Here is a 19,809-nt window from a genome sequence, read left to right as displayed (position 1 = left end):
AAGAAAATTCTTCAATCTCAAAGAAGAGCTAAATCCCAAAATTTATATTAATTAGGCAAGTTCACACAATTTGCATAATATAATTTGCACTTTTGTTTATTCTGGCTTTTGCAAGCTAAGGAGAGAGGCTCTCAAAACTGAAAAATATGAGGGAGCTAACCTTCCTTATGATTCTGTGATTCTCTGCTTTCTGAAATTTCTGCTGGATTTCCCCACCCTTTTTCAAGTACGGTATATCTTGTTACCCACAAGGACTATAAATTTACTGTTTTAAAAAAATCCTGAAATGCAATGTAAATTGCATTTATTTAAAAATAATTTAAGAGTTTTGAAAAATTTATCTTATTATATTAGTACATTAGTGCCAGTGCCAGTATAAGTAATCAGATATGGCTGCTTGGATTACTACAATTTTAGTGCTTGACACAAATAAATTTGCCATGAGAAAATTATCCAGTGACATGGATGCAACATACACAGCACACACCAAATGTACTACTATGATTTTGTTCTTCCCTTTTTGAGAAAATTAGTTGTGGCAGTCATGTGACTAGTACACCACTATAGTAATTTAACTGTAGATATTATTCACAATGTAAAACCCTGCTTCATTGTTAGAATTACCATCTTCCAGGTGGGTTCTGGATTCTTCCATAATTAGAACTGATCTCTATAGATCTCAAGAGATTAGTTCCCCTTCTCCTGGAGAAAGCAATCAGAGTCATTATATCCTTACCCCCAAACTCCACTTTCTCAAAGCACCCCCAAATCTCCAGGAATTTTCCAGGAAGCAATTGGTAACCCTAATAATTGGCTTTTATGTGCAGATCCACTTGACCTTGTGGTGGTGTTAGCATAGGTGCTCCTGATTGTATCTTCTGTCTGCTGTATCTGAACATAACTTGTGTATGCTAAAAAGGTACAGCTTTCTTTTCAGTTGGATGATCTGATGTTACACTTGTTAAACGGAAATTTCAGTCTAGATCTTTGGAAAACTATCTGCAAAAATATGACCCCAAATTAGAAAATGTGTTCTATACAACTAGGGAGAAAACCAGGGCTTTTGTTGCAGAAAAAGCCGAGCACAAACTTATTTACATATTAGGCCAAACCCCTGACATCAAGGCAACTGGAACTGTACTTCTGCTCAAAAAAAGCCCTGGAAAAAACACTGAAAGTTCATTAACTACTTTTGAGCTACTTAATATCTGAAAGTGCAGCAATAAAAGCAGCAGCATTTTATAGCAAAAATCCATAGGGCAGGGAGGTTATAGGGCAGTCAAGCAGCCACACATACTGCTGTAACAAAATGTTCCCCTTTATGCCCGTTGCCAGTACAGGAAGATGGTAAAAGGGAGTGTGAGGTCAGCGGTTTTGGCTCCTGTTATTTCCCTACTTTCTACACAAAAAAAGAAACATTGAACCTTGGCATCTCTACTAGTATGATTTTTTTTTTGCATTCATTCTGAACTGTATTCAGAGTTTGTATTCTTTCAAGGACAAGAACTTACCATATGCTCAGAAGCACCATCACCTTGAGTCTTATAAAATAATTGCAGTCCACAAATTTTACTGCAGAACCAGCACATAGAATCCCAGAGTTGGAAGGGGCCATATTAGGGTTGCTAAATCTAATTCAAGAAATATCTGGGACTTTGGGGGTGGAGCCAGGAGACATTGGGGCACAGCCAGAAGCAAGGGTGTGACAAGCATAATTGAACTCCAAAGGGAGTTTTGGACATCACATTTAAAGGGACTGCACCTTTTAAATGTCTTCCCTCCATTGGAAATAATGAAAAATAGGGGCAACTTCTTTGGGGTCATAGAATTGGACCCCCTTGTCCAATCTTTTTGAAACGTGGAATGTGTTTCGAGGAGAGGCACCAGATGCTATGCTGAAAATTCGGTGCCTCTACCTCAAAAAACAGCCCCTCTGGAGCCCCAGATACCGGCAGATCAATTCTCCATTATAGCCTATGGGAATCGGTCTCTACAGAGAATAATGGAATGCCCAGCAGACATTTCTCTCCCCCCACCCCTGGCTTTCTGATGACCCTGAAGCGGGGGCAGGGCCTCCAAACCGGGGGGTCCCCTGCCCCACCTGGGGATTGGCAACCCTAGGCCATCTTAGTCCAGCCCCCTGCCCCAATGCAGGATCAGCTCGGAATGAAATTGGTAACGTTAAACGCGCTTGGGCCAGGAGGGGAGCCAACGGCCAAGGAAGGGAACGGTTTGCTCAGTGCTCGATTAGTCTGGCGATATTCAGTGCGGTGTTCTACTGATTCAGTCTGCAAATGTAAGCACTTTGAAAAAGCGTGCGTTGTGTGTATCTCTGCGAATGTATGGGGGAGACTGGAGGGTTTTTTTGAAGGAATTATCTTAGCGGAGTTCAGAACAGAGGTAAAGTGATACAGGTGAGTTGAAGAGCTGGAAAAGTGATTTCCCGCGTGCCTGTAATAACTCCATTGCTTTCAGATACAGGGGCACTGTGAGTGATTTTGGGGCCCTGGGCAAAAGTCAGGGACGGGCCCCGGTATCATTGGGTGCAGGAGGTGGGGTGACATGATCCTCCCAGCTTAGTGGTGCACTGGGAAGCTAAAAATGGCCTTGAAAAATGGACAGTGGCCCTGGCTCATTCCATTTTTCAACCCTGGAAGTAGCTTGCAATGCAGTCTTATGCATGTGTCTACACCGAAGTAGAACCCACTGAATGCAGTGGGTCTTACTTCCAAGTAAGTGAGCACAAGATTGCTCTGTAGAGCTGTACTCCTATGCAAACTTACGTGAGAGTAATAAAATGGGAATTACTTCTGAGCAAATAAGCATACTCTTACACAGCAGGGATGCAATTCAAAGCACACGTATCTGGTGTAAGCCTCACCAAATACAGTGGGGCTTACTTCTGAGTAGGGATTGCCTAGGATTGCACAATAAAAGTATTCTGCCATTACAAGAAATGTCGCACAGACTGCAAAACAATCATAACATAAGGGGGGGGGGGGAGACAGAGCCTGACTATTATGGGAAAGAGGTATAATAAGGGGGGGAGGGCAGAGAAACGAGAGAAGGTGGAACACTCAGTTTTGCAGAGCAACCCTGTTTTCCTAAAGAGTTCAGAAGCCAACCTGTGCAGTTGTTTTTTGTGGATGCACGGGCACTAGGCAAATAATGCTTGCATACATGTGGAGTGGTGGTGGGAATAATGCTGGATAGATAGACACAGGCTCTAAGCTCCTGCTGCCCCACCTATCTATGTGCTATAGACTTTGAGGAGGCAAAACACAAGGAGACACAGGTAAGGCTACAAAAAATGCAGCCAGTGCTGGAAAGGCTGGGGGCTGCATGGGCAAACCCACAATGTGGTTTGCAAGTAGAAGAAAGGACAGATAGCTGACAGGGCTGCCCAAAAACAGATGGAGCAGCCTCTCCTTGTCCTCAGGGTAGTAGCAGCAGGCTGGGCAAATGCTTCTCAGCAGCTCTTTGTGCAAGAAAGAGACAAAAAGCGTCTCTGCACCCCCATACAGAGAAGAGAGAGGAACCAGTGCCTGCCTCAGGAGACATTTTAAGGGTGTCTGCTGGCCAGTCCCTACCTTTAAAATGCCTCTTCTCTTCATGCAAGAGAACAAAGTCTCGAGCAAGCCAAGGTGTCTTGGGCAGGCTATCTTTAGAGAGAACCCCATGGAGAGAGGAGGGAAGGAGGCACTCAGGCAGAGTGATCAGATATAGAGCTGTGCTCCCCCCCCACTCCCCCTTTCTAGCTGTAAGTAAAGTAAAATTTTATTTGTATCCTGTCCTCCCCCGCCAAGCAGGCTCAGGGCGGCTAACAACAACAGGAAATAACAATACATTAATAAAACATTAAATTAACCTTAAAACCAATTAATACATTAAGAACTGTTACTAATCTAATAGCATTAAATTAACTCTAACCGTAATATTATCATTTGACGCTATGCCTGTCAGTTGGTATTGATGGCGGATCTCCGGACTGGACTATTTTGATGTTTATTTGTTATGCACTTATAGTTCAGCTATTCATAAACGCCAGTTTAAAGAGGGTGATCTTGCAGGCCCTGCGGAACTGATCGAGGTTCCGCAGGGCCCGCACCTCCTCTGGGAGCTGATTCCAAAGGTATGGGGCCGCGGAAGAAAAGGCCCGTGTGCGGGTATTCTGGAGTTTAATTTCTTTTGGCCCAGGGGTAGTCAATCTGTTTTTTCCTACTGACCTCAGTGCTCTCTGGGGCTCGTACGGGGAGAGACGGTCCCTCAGGTAGGTCGGTCCTCGGCCATATAGGGCTTTAAAGGTAATGACCAGCACTTTGTACTGGACCCGGTATATAGCTGTCTGCCAATGCTGTTGGAGTCACAGTAGTGGCTTCAGGGCAGCAGCTGAGCATCTGGCTCCACACCAGTCAGGCCCTTAGTGCAACAGCCCCAGATGTTAAGCAGACCTTGCCCAGAGAAGATGTAAATTGAGAAGATGGGGAAATGTTGTTTGTGCTTCACAGGTTAAAGGCACCACAAGCTGTGGTGGACTGACCAGGATGTCAGCTTGCCCAATGGCAAGCGGGCTCTGTGGGCCTCCTTAAACAATATGTTAAAAATGTTAATGACCTTTTAGTAGTTTGAAAATATAATAGAAGTTCCAATATTATTACTGTAATGCCACTAAAATTTTCTTTGCATTACTATTTTAATGAAATTTTTTTTAATAAAATCATTTTTCAAGGATACCTCTGTATTTCTCTTCTGCATTCCCTTTCCTCTGTAATTTCCCTTCTGCCTTCAAGTTTTCTTGCCCCCAGAGGCAGGTTGGCCATTATAGCTGCTGGAGAACTTCCTGTCCCCCCCACAGATGTATGAAACAAAAAGTTCTGCCAGGAGATCAGCTGGTCTAGCAAACCTTTTCGTTTTCCTTCCCCATGCTGTGACCCTTGCATTTGTAAATGAAGGGCACATTGCTACCCTTGGGATAGAGCCTCTTCAGTAGAGCTACTAAACTCAAGACGGAGCCTAGAGTTCTTATGCTGATCCAGCCCAGAGAAGGAGGGCTGGGGAAGGAGGCAAACAGTACATGGCCCAAGCAAGCAGCATGTAGCCAAGTGCCCAGCCCAGAGAAGGAGCACCCTGGGTCAGACAAGTTGCAGGCAGATGTGACTAGCCTAGCAGAGCCTGGTTTAACATACTGATGCACATACATACATAAGCTTGGCAGAGCTGTGGGAAGTGCCCAGTCAGTCATGCAAACTGTAAGGCTGGTTGGCATTTTCTTCTCTCTTTTCCCCTCTTTTCTAAGGGTGTGGCCAGGCTGGGATGTGGGGCAGCCCCTTGTCCAGAGCTATTTTTCCCTCTTAGTCTGTGTTTGCTTTCCCTTACCTGATAAGTACAGGAGAAATGACCCATGAAAAATACCCATGGGGCTTCTCATCATGCTGCTTATCTCAGCAGGATAACTTTCCATATGCTTCCTCTGGCTGGACTCTCCACACAATTTAACCACAAGTAATCTGGGTGGATGTTCTGCTGGAGGGATTTCTGTTGTTTATTCTAGAGCCTTGTGTGTCAGTAGCACATTTAGTGAGTTTTGTATATGTGCAGTCCCTTGAGTTGAGGCAACTGACATGTCTTAAGAGGATTCCCCTTGCCAAACCTTTAGTGCAAGTGGGGACATCTCCAACTTGTCTTACTTTAACGTTAACTAGGAGGCTGAATCACAGCCTATGATTTATTTTCAAAGGGAACTCCAAAGGGATCTGTTGAGGCTGGGTGAGTGGGCGTCAACGTGGCAGATGCGGTTCAATGTGGCCAAGTGCAAAGTAATGCACATTGGGGCCAAGAATCCCAGCTACAAATTCAAGTTGATGGGGTGTGAACTGGCAGAGACTGACCAAGAGAGAGATCTTGGGGTCGTGGTAGATAACTCACTGAAAATGTCAAGACAGTGTGCGTTTGCAATAAAAAAGGCCAACGCCATGCTGGGAATTATTAGGAAGGGAATTGAAAACAAATCAGCCAGTATCATAATGCCCCTGTATAAATCGATGGTGCAGTCTCATTTGGAGTATTGTGTGCAGTTCTAGTCGCCGCACCTCAAAAAGGATATTATAGCATTGGAGAAAGTCCAGAGAAGGGCAACTAGAATGATTAAAGGGTTGGAACACTTTGAAGAAAGGTTAAAACTCTTGGGGCTCTTTAGCTTGGAGAAATGTCGACTACGGGGTGACATGATAGAGGTCTACAATATTATGCATGGGATGGAGAAAGTAGAGAAAGAAGTACTTTTCTCCCTTTCTCACAATACAAGAACTTGTGGGCATTCGATGAAATTGCTGAGCAGACAGGTTAAAACGGATAAAAGGAAGTACTTCTTCACCCAAAGGGTGATTAACATGTGGAATTCACTGCCACAGGAGGTGGTGGCGGCCACAAGTATAGCCACTTTCAAGAGGGGTTTAGATAAAAATATGGAGCAGAGGTCCATCAGTGGCTATTAGCCACAGTGTGTGTGTATATATAAAATTTTTTGCCACTGTGTGACACAGAGTGTTGGACTGGATGGGCCGTTGGCCTGATCCAACATGGCTTCTCTTATGTTCTTATTTCACAAAAGTTTTAATTGTACCTTATGTGTTTTTAAAAATTTCATTTATTTTGTATTAAAAATTGATAGCCTTATAGTTGTGGGTGGGCCCCCTTTGTCTTCTGGCAAACCAATATTTTTAGACCCAGTCCACCACTGACTGCAAGTCATCCATGGAGTAAGTGTGCATGTTTGAACAAATGGACCAATGCTTGCTTTAAAAACAGCATAATTAAATAAATAACCCTCTCTGGTACTTAGAACTCTTTCAGTGTAATCCTAAGAACATTTGCCCCATTGCATAGACTTGAATAGGATTTTGAATTAAACCTTCTTAGGATTTCTCTCTTGATTGCCTTACCCTGAAGGAAAACAAAGGCTGTGTGACTGAAATTCTGCAGAAACAGGATGACCTGAAGTGTCCTTGACAAATCTCTGCTTACACACCTCCAAGGAGGGCCTCAATTCTACCACTGAACTGCCCTTATTTAAAAACATTTTTCCTAATGTCCTGCTGGTATCTAACTATCCATATTTTAAACCTATTTTTACAAGTCCTGTCTTCAACTACCAGATGAAATTAGACCCTACCCTCCTCTAAATGACAGCCCTTCAAATAGTTAAAAAGTGTAATCATATTCTCCCTCAGTCTCTTCTTCTCCAGACTGAACATTCCCAATTCCCACACCCTTTCTTTGTAAGGCTTCATCTTCAAATCACCTTCATTGCTCTCCTCTGTGCCTACTCTAAAGTTTGTGTCTTTCCCATGAAAAGGTCTCCAGAACTGGATACGATACTCCAAATGGAGTACTCCAGTATATGCTCCAGTTTATGCTAGCACTATTGCATCTTGTGTCCCAGATGCTATAAATTTCTTGATATACCCTAAGATCAAATTTGTCTTATTTGCTGCTGCATCACACTGGCTACTCAAACTCAATTTGTAGCTTATGAACACCCCATTCACACTGTTACCCAGAACAGTATCTGTCATCCAGTTTGTGTGCATTAATATTTTACTACCTAGATGCAAAACCTTTCATTTATCTCTGTTAAATTACATCTTGTTCACATCTGTCAATTTTTCCAATGTATCCAAGTCTGATTGTATCTCATGACTGTCTTCCAAAGTGACACCAATTTGGTCTCATGTGCAGATTTAATGAGTATTGCTCTTCGGGTGCAATTATCCAACCAATTTGCTATCCACCTAACCAGGGGTCGTTTTGTAGAAAAATAGGTGGTGGAGCTCATTAGCATATGCCACCCCCCACTAGCCAAAAGCAACCAAATTCAAGAAAAGAGAGCCCTGGGCGAGTGAGGCCTGCTTGGGCTGATTAGAGATCCAGCCAGCCCAAGCAGGCCTCGCTCACCCAGGGCTCTCCTTGGCTGCCCCCGCCCACAGTCAAAAGGCCAACAAGCCACCCACCACCCAAAATCACATAAGAAGTGGAGAAAGGGTGGCATGGGCTTCTCCAGGGGTTAATGACAGCTGCTGGGGCTGTGGCAAAGCCCCTGGAGGCTGGCTAGCTGTCCACTTTCCTAATCCAGGGATTGTTATACAGCTGCACCTACTATTCAATGGACAAGTAGGTGGGGAGGAGGACGGGGAACCCTGAGAAAGGTTCAGGAGCTGTGCTCCTGTGAGCTCCTGCTAAATTCAAGGCCTGCACCTAACCATCATAAAATCTAATCCACAGTCCTCCAACTTGCAGATCAAAATATTGTGGGGAACCTTAGCAAATGCCTAACTAAAATCCAAATATACAGTCTCCCTGGCATATCACTCATTTACCAAACCTGTCACCTGATCAAACAAGGAAATTAGATTAGTCTGCAAACACTTATTAGGGACAAATCCATGCTGACTACTTTCACCAAGTTATCCTCTAGATATTTACAAATCAGCCTTTTTAAAATTTCCAAGATTTTCCCTGGGGCAGAGGTTAAACTGACCAACCTATAGTTACCCAGATCATCCTTCCTCTTTTTCTCCAGGCATCTGGCAAATCACCTGTCCTCCAAGAGGCCTCAACTTTATATTCTTCACATTTTACATTTGGCCAAGAGGGTATAATCCTGGTTGAGAACTGGTGAGGTGTTAATTTGACACACACTTCAACTTTACTATAAAATACGTATGAAGGAATGGAAGGAGAAGGGAAGAAAAAAGTGAAACTGTTTGATTAAAGGTTGATAGGAAGACTGTATCCAATGAGTAAACTTATTTGTGCTTTATATTGGGTGGTGAGATAAATTATTATCTCCAGATCACCCTTTTGATTTCTTCACTGCATTGGTATATTGCATCTGTAATCGTATCTCAGAGCTGCAGTACAGTCCTGTTTGGAATTACTTTGTCAGTATAGTGACTAAAGAGACTGAACTGCATAACAGAGACCCTGGTTCAAATTTTACTTCTTCAGGGAATTCTCCAAGTAAAGAAACTGTTGTGCCTCAGCCTCACCCTAACCTTCAATATGGGGTGCGTGTGAAGAACTTGGAACACCACACAACAGTCAGTCCTTTTATTGCAGGGAGCTACACCAACACAATTTAGGGAGAAGCATTTTTAAACTAATTTTGCATACTTCATTGGTGCCTTCCAAAGTGAGTGAGAAGGATATGAATAAAAGAAATTGTCCCACTCAATTGATTAAAGGCAAGCAATCACATTGCCGAAAGCTGGACACTAGAGGGTGCATTTGTCCAGCATATTTGTCCCCATTACTATTGCAGCTCCAGCTGAAGTACACTGGCTACAGAGCTTCTTTGCATCTGTTGTACCACGGCACTTCCAGCATTACTGTCACAGCCTTTCCCTTTCACATGCAACAGATTCAGTCCTTTTGAAATTTTTATTAGTTTTCCAAAAACATAGAAGAAACAGGGCAGCAGATTCAAATTGGCTTGTCAGGGATTTGGCTGCTGTTGTCACAGCTGATATGGTGCCTTAAACATTCCCCCACCCCACCCCCGTTTGTGTGTGCTGTATATTGGTTCATCACTCTGACTTTGAAGAGCTGGCCCCTGGTGTGGCCTGATTGGGCAGTATGCTTGTTGCCTTAGAAAGTTTGAATGTTGGCCAAGAGGAGTGGGGTTTTAATGCAAAACTCTCAGTGGGATTCTCAGATCTGTTTTTCCCTGCAGTGTGTGGTGCTAATGGTCCATGATGTCCCCTCTGAACACCATGTTCCTGATGGTGCTGCAGGTCATCCTTGTGATCTGCAAAAGTTCTTTGGATTTGTGTGCAGCACTTCTGAGGCGCCTCCGCTCAAAGAATAAGAAAATTTGCCGTTCCTGGCATGTGCAGAGCCAGAGAGGTCTAGCTGGTACATCAAGGTATTCAAGGAGGTCCAGTATGCGGTCCCGCTGGTACGCCCTTGCTGAAGTTGGGGTGCCCCGCCGCTGGTGGGTGTACCCCCGGAGCAAGAACTGGTGGGAACAGTTCTTCAGGCTCACATGGGATGAGGAGCAGTGGATAGAGAACTTTCGCATGAGCCGTGCCACCTTTTTTGAAATAGTGGAAGCCCTCAGACCACGTCTCCAGCGACAGACCACCAACATGAGGCAGCCAATACCTGTTGAGAAGAGAGTTGCCATTGCCATCTGGTACCTGGCCAACGCAAACTGCTACAGGGAGGTCCGTGAACAATTCGGAGTTGGTCTCTCCACAGTGGGGGAGATAGTCCTTGAGGTTTGCTGTGCCATGGAGCTTGACCTGCTGAGGAAGACAGTGCACTTGGGCAATGAGATCACCAAGGTGAATACGCTAACTTAGTTTTTGTAAAATGTGAACAATTTTATCATTATAGTGATACAAGTTGGGACCTGCAAGAAACGTGTGGGGAAAAGGCATCCCCTGCCTTTGTCTCCCCCACCACCTCTCACTCACCCCTCTGTGTCAGCTATGGGGAGAGAGAGCAAGAGAGGAGGGCTCTGAGGCAACTGCCTTCTGGACTGAAGAATGTCCAGCTCCTCCCAACGGCCCGCAATCAGATAAAAAGGGGACCACAAGCTTTAAATAAAGAATTGGCAGTATGTAAACTATGTGCTCCCTGAAGGTGTTTTGTTTGGAAACCTGCTAAACCATGGCTGTACTTATATGTGAGGTAAATAGAGATCATTTTTCCTTGGACATATGACTGAACAGACAAAGATTTGTTTAACATAAAATATTTAATAAGGTAAATATTGTGGTTGGATTACTTCAATATATAAGTGCCTAAAAAGTAAAACTGACTCTCAAGTAAAGTAAATAAATTTAGGATATTTTATTCCCCTTTCTCTGGACAGATTACCTCAGCAGATTTCCCACACACAGAGCACCTTTCCACAGAACCTACACACACTAGTTGGGAACAGTGGGCTTTTAGCACCCCCCTTTCTGCCCCCTTCCTTTTCTGTCCTCCCCACCTCTGTTGTTAGCATGGGGCAGTGATGGTTCCTTCACCCCACTATGTCCAGCTTTGCCAGATTGGGGATGGGAGCAGCAATGACTTCCCTGCCCATCCCCTGCTGCCTCCCACTTTGCCAATATAGTGGAAAGCAGCAACAACTCCCACACCCCTCACCACCTCCCACTTCGCCAAATCAGGTGGAGGGGGAGGCAGTGGCAATTCCTGTGCTCCTCAATGCTTTATCAACTTGGCAGGGGGGCAGCGATGACTCTTACACACACTCCTCCAGCCTCACTAGCTTGTTGGTGGGCAGAAACAATTCCTGTGCCCCTCCAGTTTTGCTGGCTCAGTAGCTGAAGAAGGGTAAAGATCAATGGCTCCTTCTCCAACCTTCTTCCTCCTCACATGCAGCAGCTTCCACAGTAACTAGCCAAGGCCACCTGCCCAGGTGCTTTGACAACAGCAGTAATGACATCTTCCCACTGTATTAGAGCTTTGTCTGCGTGTGCACAAACAAAAGTCTTGGGTTTTTTGCGTGGGTTAAATACCCCCTCAATTTTAAAAAAAGGGTTTTAAATTTTTCTGCAAACGCAAGAGGGGCCCCCCGTTTGTAGAAAAATCTTTCTTTTGTGTATAAAGCCCTGTTCATTGGAATTAAGCATCTGAGGACTGGCACACACTTGCCTGTTAAAATATATACTGAATGGGATGCTTATGAATAGAAAGTTTAATGTTAATACTGGGAATCACTGATATTTATAGCCTTCCTCTCTTGCTCACCCATAGATCATGGATGGCTTTGCACATCTAGGATTTCCACACTGCATTGGGGCAATTGATGGAATGCATATCCTCATACGAGCCCCTGGAGGGCGGATTGATGAACATGGCAACTGCAAGAAAAACTGCTCCATACTGCTTCAGGGCACTGTTGACCACAGTGGACGATTTATCAATGCCGAAGTTGGCTGGAGTGGTAAGACCCGGGATGCATTAGTATTCCAGAACTCTGCCTTGTGCACAGCAATGGATGCTGGAGTCTTTGTTCCCGGAAACCCAACCATGGATATCAACGGGGTGCAGGTGCCAGCACTGATAGTAGCAGATGGAGCTTACCCCATTCGCAGGTGGCTGATGAAGCCCTTTGGCAAAAATGAGGACAGGCGTCAGCAAATGTTTGACTGTGCACTCCACAGGGCTAGGAATGTGGTAGAGTGTGCCTTTGGGCGGCTCAAGGCACGATGGCGATGCCTAACGATGCGCCTTCCTGTTTTTGAGGAGAACATCAGCACTGTGATTACAGCTTGTGTCATCCTGCACAATATATGCGAGGAGAAAGGACATGGTGTGGTAGTGGACCTCAGTGACTCTGCCCCCCCTGTTGTTCACAGTGATGAGGAAGACTACTACCGGGATGATAACTGTAATAAAGAGGAAGGGAAACTTGTCAGGAGTGCAGTTGCTGATTTCATGCTTAGTCACCAACCCTGTTCATGATCCCTCACTTTCCTGTCAGTGGCTTTTCAGTGATGCTGCTTAAAGAACACTGTTTCCCCCAAAGGGATGCTTGCTTTGTACCTAAGCAATCAACAAATAAATTAGTAAATAACCTTGCACCAAACTTTTATTAATTGGATAGATTGGTTCTTGGATACTCCAGGCATGAAACCAGAAGGCCCGGTTGTTATATCAACCTGTGAATCCAAAGATGTGTACACGGAGGGAAATGGGAGCTCTCACAACTCGTATCTAAATGTTACTCAGGAATTCTGTAATATGTAACTGGCCGCAGCTGGTCAAGCTATGAAACTTGGAACTGGTTTGAATGGAGACCAACCATGCCTTGAGCCCAAAGCTTCTCTTTCAAGTGTATTTATATAATACCCTTCCTCCAAGGAGCTCAGGGCAGTGAACAGGGTTCTCCCTTTGCCATGGTTATCCTTAATCCTGTGAGGTGGGTCAAACTGAGAGAGCATGACTAGCGGTGGCCAGGATCGCCTTTTACCAGCTTTACCTAGTTAGCCAATTGTGGCCTTACCTGGGGATGCCCTTGAAAAGTTTTTGGAAACTTCTGTTAGTGCAGAATGCTGCAGCCAGGATGTTGGCTGTAGTGGGATATATGGACCATATTACTCCAGTGTTGGCTCATCTATAACTGGCTCCTGATCTGTTTTCTGGGCACATCCAAGCTGCTGGTATTGACCTTTAAAGCCCTATGTGGCTTGCAACCCTGCAGATCTGAAGGATCCTCTACTCCTTATGAACTTATCTGACTGCTATAATCTTCTTCCGAGGCACTGCTTCAGGTGCCTCCCACCTTCTGAAATTCTGTGAATGGCAACTCAGAAGAGCATCTTCTTGGTCATGGCACTAGTTCTTCAAGCTCTCTCCCAAGAGATACTCATCTATCCCCTTCTGTTGCCATCTTCCACCTCAGTGTTTCCTCCTCCTTTCCCCTATGTTTTAATTGATGTTTTAATGTGTATGTTAGCTTTAGTTTGTTTTAATGTTTTAATTGTTTTAATGTTTTAATGATGTATTTTTGTTTGGTTTTAATAGTTTTTAAAATGGGTTTATATTATGTATGTTATTAATCTGTTGGTTGCTTTCGTGGCTCTGATAAGGATAGAATGTGGAGTATAAATCTTATAAATAAGTAAATAGCTCAAGGTCCCCCAGTGAATTTTGTGGCAGTGGGAATAGGAGTTGGGGTGGGTGTAAACAAAATCCCCTGACCATCGAACAACTAGCAATAATTTGGGGAAATGTATTGAATAACGCAGGAGAGGCAAACCTATAACAATTGAGCTGTGTACAGTTCTCCAGATAGTACCTTAGCTTGGTAGGCATGCTTTGTACTGTTATATAGGTCAAAATGATGCCCAATGAAGAGGTATATTTTGGCAGGACCACAATTTGGAGAGTCTGCTAGCAATCCTTGAGCAAGTATGCCGTACTGCTGTACCCTACAAGGGAGAACTAAACCAAAACATGATTTAGTTAGCCTGGTGGATCTTTAAACTTGTTGAATCTATAGACATTGTCGGAATTTTGCGAAAGGGTAGTAGGTGTTACCACAAAATGGCTGCCATGGGAGGTGGGAACAATAATAAAATGGCTGCTGTGGGAGGGTAATCATGAAATTGTGGGAGGTTGCAAGTCAAGCATCCTCATATGATGGAGGAGACAATTATTTCTGAAAGATGTTCCCTGCATACTCAAATATGATGCCTCTCAGGGTCTTCTGAATTATGTGCTCCCATGAGGTAGAGGAAAGCGATGGTTAGATCTTTGCTTTAGGGAGAAGCAAATGGGTGCTAGATGATATCAGTGGGAACCACACTGAAGATAACTGATTTAGCCAGTCTGGTCAAGGAAAAAATTCCTCCCAGCCCTAATATGGCTATTAGTGATGTGTTAAATGTGACAGGGAATCCAGCCACATTTAAAGGGAGATGCTTATGGGGAAGTGACTCCATACTACCCTAAGGGCAGAAGCCTTGAATTCCTATAGCTAGATAGATAGCTCCAAAATGGCACAGCATTGTTCAGGAAACACTTGAACCATCCAGGGAACACTTCCTGTGTATATTTTGTCCTCTGAGGAACCCCCTACATATCAGCCACAAAACTTCTGTATGTTGCAAATGATTCTGTGTTGCTTGTGGAGACTGTGTTCTGTAATGTTTGTATTTTTGATTGTTTTTAGCAGCCTCCCACAACTTTTAAGTATAATCACTTGTAAAAGTCCCAGGAATTCAGATGCTCTTGTGCTCCTGCAGCAATGCCAGAAGGTCCCTCTGTAAAGAGATTCCAATTACGCTGCTCTCCCTTTGTGGGTCAGACAGTGACCAAAGTGGGAGGACATACTAGACAGATGAACCCTGATGATCTGAAGTCGCTTACGCTGTGGGACACTCAGGTCAGTCTTGCTGTATTATCTACCATTCCCTTGTCACCACATACACAGTACTTATTTAAGCTGGTTTGAATCTGGTATTACTTTCATTGCTTCCATCACAGATAGAAATTTGACCAGTAGAGAAAGCAGAAATGGATGTATGCCATGCCTCTCTCAATTTGAGTGTATTCATAGAATCATAGAGTTGGAAGCACCTCCAGGGTCATCTAGTCCAACCCCTATTGGTAGATAATGACTTAATTCAGACATATCATAAAACTGTGGTTCAATGAAACTAATGTTGGGCCTTGGCTCCGTAGCAGAATATCTGCTTTGCATGTCAAAGGTCCCAGGTTCAGTCCCCAACATCTTCAGTTAAACAGTTTGGGGTAAATGCTGACTTTGAGAGATCAGTGGTCTGACTTGTATAAGACAGCTTCATACATAATCATGGTTAGTGTAATTGTCTAAACTAGTGGTCCCCAACCTTTTTGGTACCAGGGACCGATTTTGTGGAAGACAATTTTTTCACAGATGGGGGTGGGGGGGGGGCGATTTCGGGATGATACAGTAGTGCACTTTATTTCTATTAGTTTGGTGTGGTGGTGAAGTGTGCAGACTCTTATCTAGAAGAAACAGGTTTGATTCCCCACTCCTCCACTTGCAGCTGCTGGAATGGCCTTGGGTTAGCCATAGCTCTTGCAGAGTTGTCCTTGAAAGGGCAGCTTCTGTGAGAGCTCTCTCAGCCCCGCCCACCTCCCAAGGTGTTTGTTGTGGGGGAGGAAGGTAAAGGAGATTGTGAACTGCTCTGAGACTCTGAAATTCGGAGTGGAGGGCAGGATATAAATCCAGTGTCATCGTCTTATTACTATATTGTAATATATAATGAAATAATTATACAACTCACGGCCCAGTTGTTAACAGCCACGGACCAGTACTGGTCCACAGCCTGCGGATGGAGACCCCTGGTCTAAACTCCAGTAACTAATCTGATCTGATGGATTCTAACCATAGATCAGGATATGAAGCATTCATTTGGTTTATTAAAAACACACTTAACTACCGTTGTATGTGATGAATCAATGCAAACATCTATGTCATCCTGGTTTGTTCCCCAGCTGTGCTCTTGTGCATGCCTGGCCAGAGGTAGCTTTTCGCACTTGCCACTATCTACAGATTAAGCTGCTTTCAAAAGTATGGAAGGAGTTGGCAACGCTGGTTTCCTTTGTGCTTTCAAATTCAACCAATCTGGTAAAGGTTCTCCAGTACTTGGGGAAGGAGATAGTGAAAATATTTGGCTTCATTTTGTAGATCCATGGGAAGAATGTATTCCTGGCATTTGGCACCATTCAGGAAGTGGTACCCTGCTGTGGCAATGCTTCTCCTGGACCATCTGAATGCAGGCCACCTGTTCCAGAAACAGCCACTAGGGGGGACAACTCCCTTCTCTTGAGGATGGAAGGAGATGCTCACCAACCACAGTGCCATCTGCTGGAGGAGCCTGAAGTCAATGAATTGCCACTGCTTACAGATAATGCTGCTAGGCAGCCCAGGAAGTGGCTACGCTTCCATTTCGGTCTGTATGGCAGCATCCGAGCCAACGAGTTTGCAAGGGCCAGTAAGGCAAACAAAAGAGGGGACTGGAGAGATCCAATTCCAAGGTATTAATTGTGGGGACTGGGGGGGGAGGGAAGGAGGCTACTTTGGCCCATTCGGAAGAATATAGTGTTGGGCACAATCTGCCCTTGTCTTCTAAAGAGAGAACTCTGATATGACTCCCTTAAACCCCCACTGTTATGAATAGAACACAAGCAAATTGGAAGACACCCAAGGGTCCTCTCAAGCCACAGTCATTAGTTTATTAGTTTAGTTTATTTATGATTTATATCCCGCCCTTCCCACCAAGTGGCTCAGGGCAGCTCACAACATAAAATCCAACATAAAAATATTAAGTTTAAGCATTTAACACAGTTAAAACATTTAAAACCTTAGGGATAGCAGAAGTCTAATAGAACTACACTTAGTTTTTTGTGTCGGTTAGTTATAAGCCAGCCGGAAGAGGGTTGTCTTACAGGCCCTGCAGAACTGAGCAACGTCCCGCAGGGCCCTCACCTCTTCCGGCAGCTGGTTCCACCAGGAAGGGGCCATAACAGAGAAGGCCCTGTCATACAGGGAAAGTATCCCTGTCATACAGTGGAAAGTATCCAGGTGTCACCTAGTCCTTTCCCCAGTATCTCCCCTGGTACCTGTCCAACATCTGCCTTTACCATGGTCCTGTTTGTGCTTGTTGGGCTTACTAACTTGAATGATCAAAGTATAATGTTGTTTTGATGAACATTTGGCTGGGCCGTAAAATCTCTCCTAAGGGAGCCATTAGATGGGGAAAGCTAGGAGCCTCAGGTATATCCTTAATATAATTGGAGCAGACACTGGATATAAAGACTGTCCAGAAGTCCCAACTAAGCAGTAGAAGAAGGGAGAGCCTCCAGCAGGTTACCACTGATCCCTCCCATGGAAGCCATTTTTTTCTTGGCTGCAAGAGTGGGGAATTGCAATCTTAACTATCCTTTTCTAGGTATCTGACCTGGTTTTAGTTTACTTTGCCAATCAATAACTTTGAGCCATGAATGTGAAAAAAGGGCATATGTACTAAGCTACATGCCAGTAAGAGAGTCTTCCTTTTATATCCAGGCTGATCCTGCACTTCAGCAGTGGGGGCTTCCTTGTCTTTTACAACTGCCGAATTTACCAGTGTTCTTCTCCCACTGCCCAGCCAGCTACTGACATCTTGAACCCAGAGTTTGATCGGGAGCAAGCACTGGAAGCCCTTTGTAAAGCCACTCCCGTGTGCTATACTCTCCTGGACCAAAGACATTTCTCAGGGCTGGGTAAGTGTGTCTGCTTTTCTGCATCCTCAGATGTGGATTGTGAAGATGTCTGGGAATCGGGGGCAAGGAACGGGAGAGAAGAGTATATGCAGACTGGAGGCCAGAAACAAAATTGTGGTGAAAGAGGGCAATAGATAATAAAAACAATTAGAGTTTTATTGAAAAAGTTGAAATATGGGAAATTTAACATTGTTGCTTTAGAGAGTAGTTAACAAGAAGTAGGATTAAGATTTAAAAATGAAATAAAAGCATCTCATGCTGTACAGCAGCTGAAGCTAAGCAGGTCTGCTGCACAGTCAGAACTGACCGTATTTAACTAACCAAGTGCTGGTATGTTTTCTAAAGTTCAGTGCAGGTGACAATCTGAGGCTAGGTCTACCAGTATAGTGGACGGGGGACAGCAGACGTGTTCTCCAGAGGATAGGTCTACCAATATAGTGGAAAGGGATTCTCTGATCTTTTAACTTAATTCTCTGACATTTTAACATTGTCTTTCCCCCAATATTTTTCTTTCTGTGCCCCAGGGAACATCATTAAGAATGAAGTTCTGTATCTGGCAAAGATCCACCCGCTTTCCCTTGGATCTCTCTTGCCACCCTCTGCACTCAAATCCTTGGTTGATCATGCCATTCAGTTCAGCTTGGAGTGGCTCAACAGCAAGCTACATGGATGTGGGTTACACCCACAGATCTATGGGAAGGACAAGTGTCCCATGGGGCATGAGGTGATGAAGGGAGCCTTTGGGCCTGTGGATGGCTTGAAAAGACTTACCTGGTGGTGTCGTCAGTGTCAGCTTGAAGTGCTACCTGAAGAGATTCACAGTATCTGAAGTGTTGAGTTCCCTTCCTCCCTGCCCTTTGCATAGATCCCGTGGCAGTCAGATTCTGGTAGGAGGACGAAATCCAACCACTATTGAAATAAGAGCTAGGCCGTGTTATGGTGTCCATGGAGATACCACCAAAAATTATCCATCCCTATCCTGGCATTTACATAGTGGATCTTCATGATCTGTCAATTGTCTCTGTCCCGTTACTTTGTTTCTGTTATTTAGTTTAGGTTTCTACCAGTAAAGATGTTGGCTGCGAAACTGCAAATGGCACGGCTGGGACAAGGAATGCTTGCCAGTGAGGAGGCCATTTTTGACAGCACCACCAATCATAGCAATAGAAGATGTGCTTTAGCCTGGGGTCATACCCTTCTTTGACTCAAAACTGTTCAGACTGTTCTGTTCCTTAAGCTCTTGTGTTATTATTTATAAAATGTACATATGTATTATTCAATGCTTGTACTTTGGTTCATGTAAACAATAAAGGACTAGTTCTTGTTTAACATTGAAACCCAGGATTAGGAAGTATGAGCTGGCTGGACTGGCATTGGAATATATCTGTATATTTGAGGTGAATTTAGAAGCACACCTGGTTTCATTTTTTCAGCTCAGGTTGGTGGTCTTTGCATGGGATGCCAAACTGTGGGGCAGGGTATACATAAGAGGTAGAGGAGGATGCGAATGATCTCCTCAGCCACTGTCCAAGTGAGGAAAAATAAAAAGACAGGCTATTAGACAACAGTGACCAGGAGTCTACATTTTCAGCTGGTTGGTACATAGGTAACAGACAAGTAATAATTAAAATTCTACCTGGAAAATGAGAGACCCAATACACAGCGAAAGTTTCTGACTTGTATTGAACGCCTCCCCTCCCGCCCTGAATGCCAGGTTTCTTGTGCACATAAGTGGGGGTTCGCCAGAAGAGAACATTACACCTTGTTGAACTACTATGCTTGATTAATAGCTTGGCTGGGTGTTTCAGGAAGGCTTTAAGATGGTTATCTCTAGACTATGACTGACTAGTTCAGGATCCCCAACATATTTGAGTCTGTGGGCACCTTTGGAATTGACACTGGGTGGTGGGCACAGCCACAAGATGGCTGCCGCAGGAGGCACAGCCAACAAAACAGGGCAGCAGGGATGCTGCAGGAAGCAGAGCCACATGCACAGAGTAAGCCCAATGACAGGAGAAGGGTAATTTCAAAATTTACACT

At 44.3% G+C, this 19,809-nt stretch overlaps 1 protein-coding gene across 3 annotated transcripts; it reads left to right on the top strand.

The window, feature by feature from the left end:
• The first annotated feature begins 2,198 nt into the window (after nucleotides 1–2,198).
• On the top strand, nucleotides 2,199–19,106 carry NEIL2 (nei like DNA glycosylase 2). 3 transcript variants are annotated; one of them, XM_060249901.1, is made up of 5 exons: nucleotides 2,199–2,414; nucleotides 14,690–14,902; nucleotides 16,193–16,542; nucleotides 17,573–17,769; nucleotides 18,294–19,106. In XM_060249901.1, exons 2-5 carry the CDS (start codon nucleotides 14,765–14,767, stop codon nucleotides 18,596–18,598), a joined length of 990 nt encoding a protein of 329 aa, XP_060105884.1. In that variant the 5' UTR covers nucleotides 2,199–2,414; nucleotides 14,690–14,764; the 3' UTR covers nucleotides 18,599–19,106. The 3 variants fall into 3 exon arrangements, with proteins under 3 accessions (XP_060105884.1, XP_060105867.1, XP_060105876.1); XM_060249884.1 differs by lacking the exons at nucleotides 14,690–14,902; nucleotides 16,193–16,542; nucleotides 17,573–17,769; nucleotides 18,294–19,106 and adding exons at nucleotides 9,731–10,343; nucleotides 11,767–12,596 and having other exon boundaries at nucleotides 2,246–2,414; XM_060249893.1 differs by lacking the exons at nucleotides 2,199–2,414; nucleotides 14,690–14,902; nucleotides 16,193–16,542; nucleotides 17,573–17,769; nucleotides 18,294–19,106 and adding exons at nucleotides 8,579–8,673; nucleotides 9,731–10,343; nucleotides 11,767–12,596.
• The last annotated feature ends 703 nt before the right edge of the window (nucleotides 19,107–19,809 follow it).

The sequence above is a fragment of the Heteronotia binoei genome, chromosome 1, assembly GCF_032191835.1.
Source record: "Heteronotia binoei isolate CCM8104 ecotype False Entrance Well chromosome 1, APGP_CSIRO_Hbin_v1, whole genome shotgun sequence".
Taxonomy (NCBI): Eukaryota; Metazoa; Chordata; class Lepidosauria; order Squamata; family Gekkonidae; genus Heteronotia; species Heteronotia binoei.
Note: the sequence above shows the minus strand (reverse complement) of the source record. Positions and strands in the feature narration are given on the sequence as shown.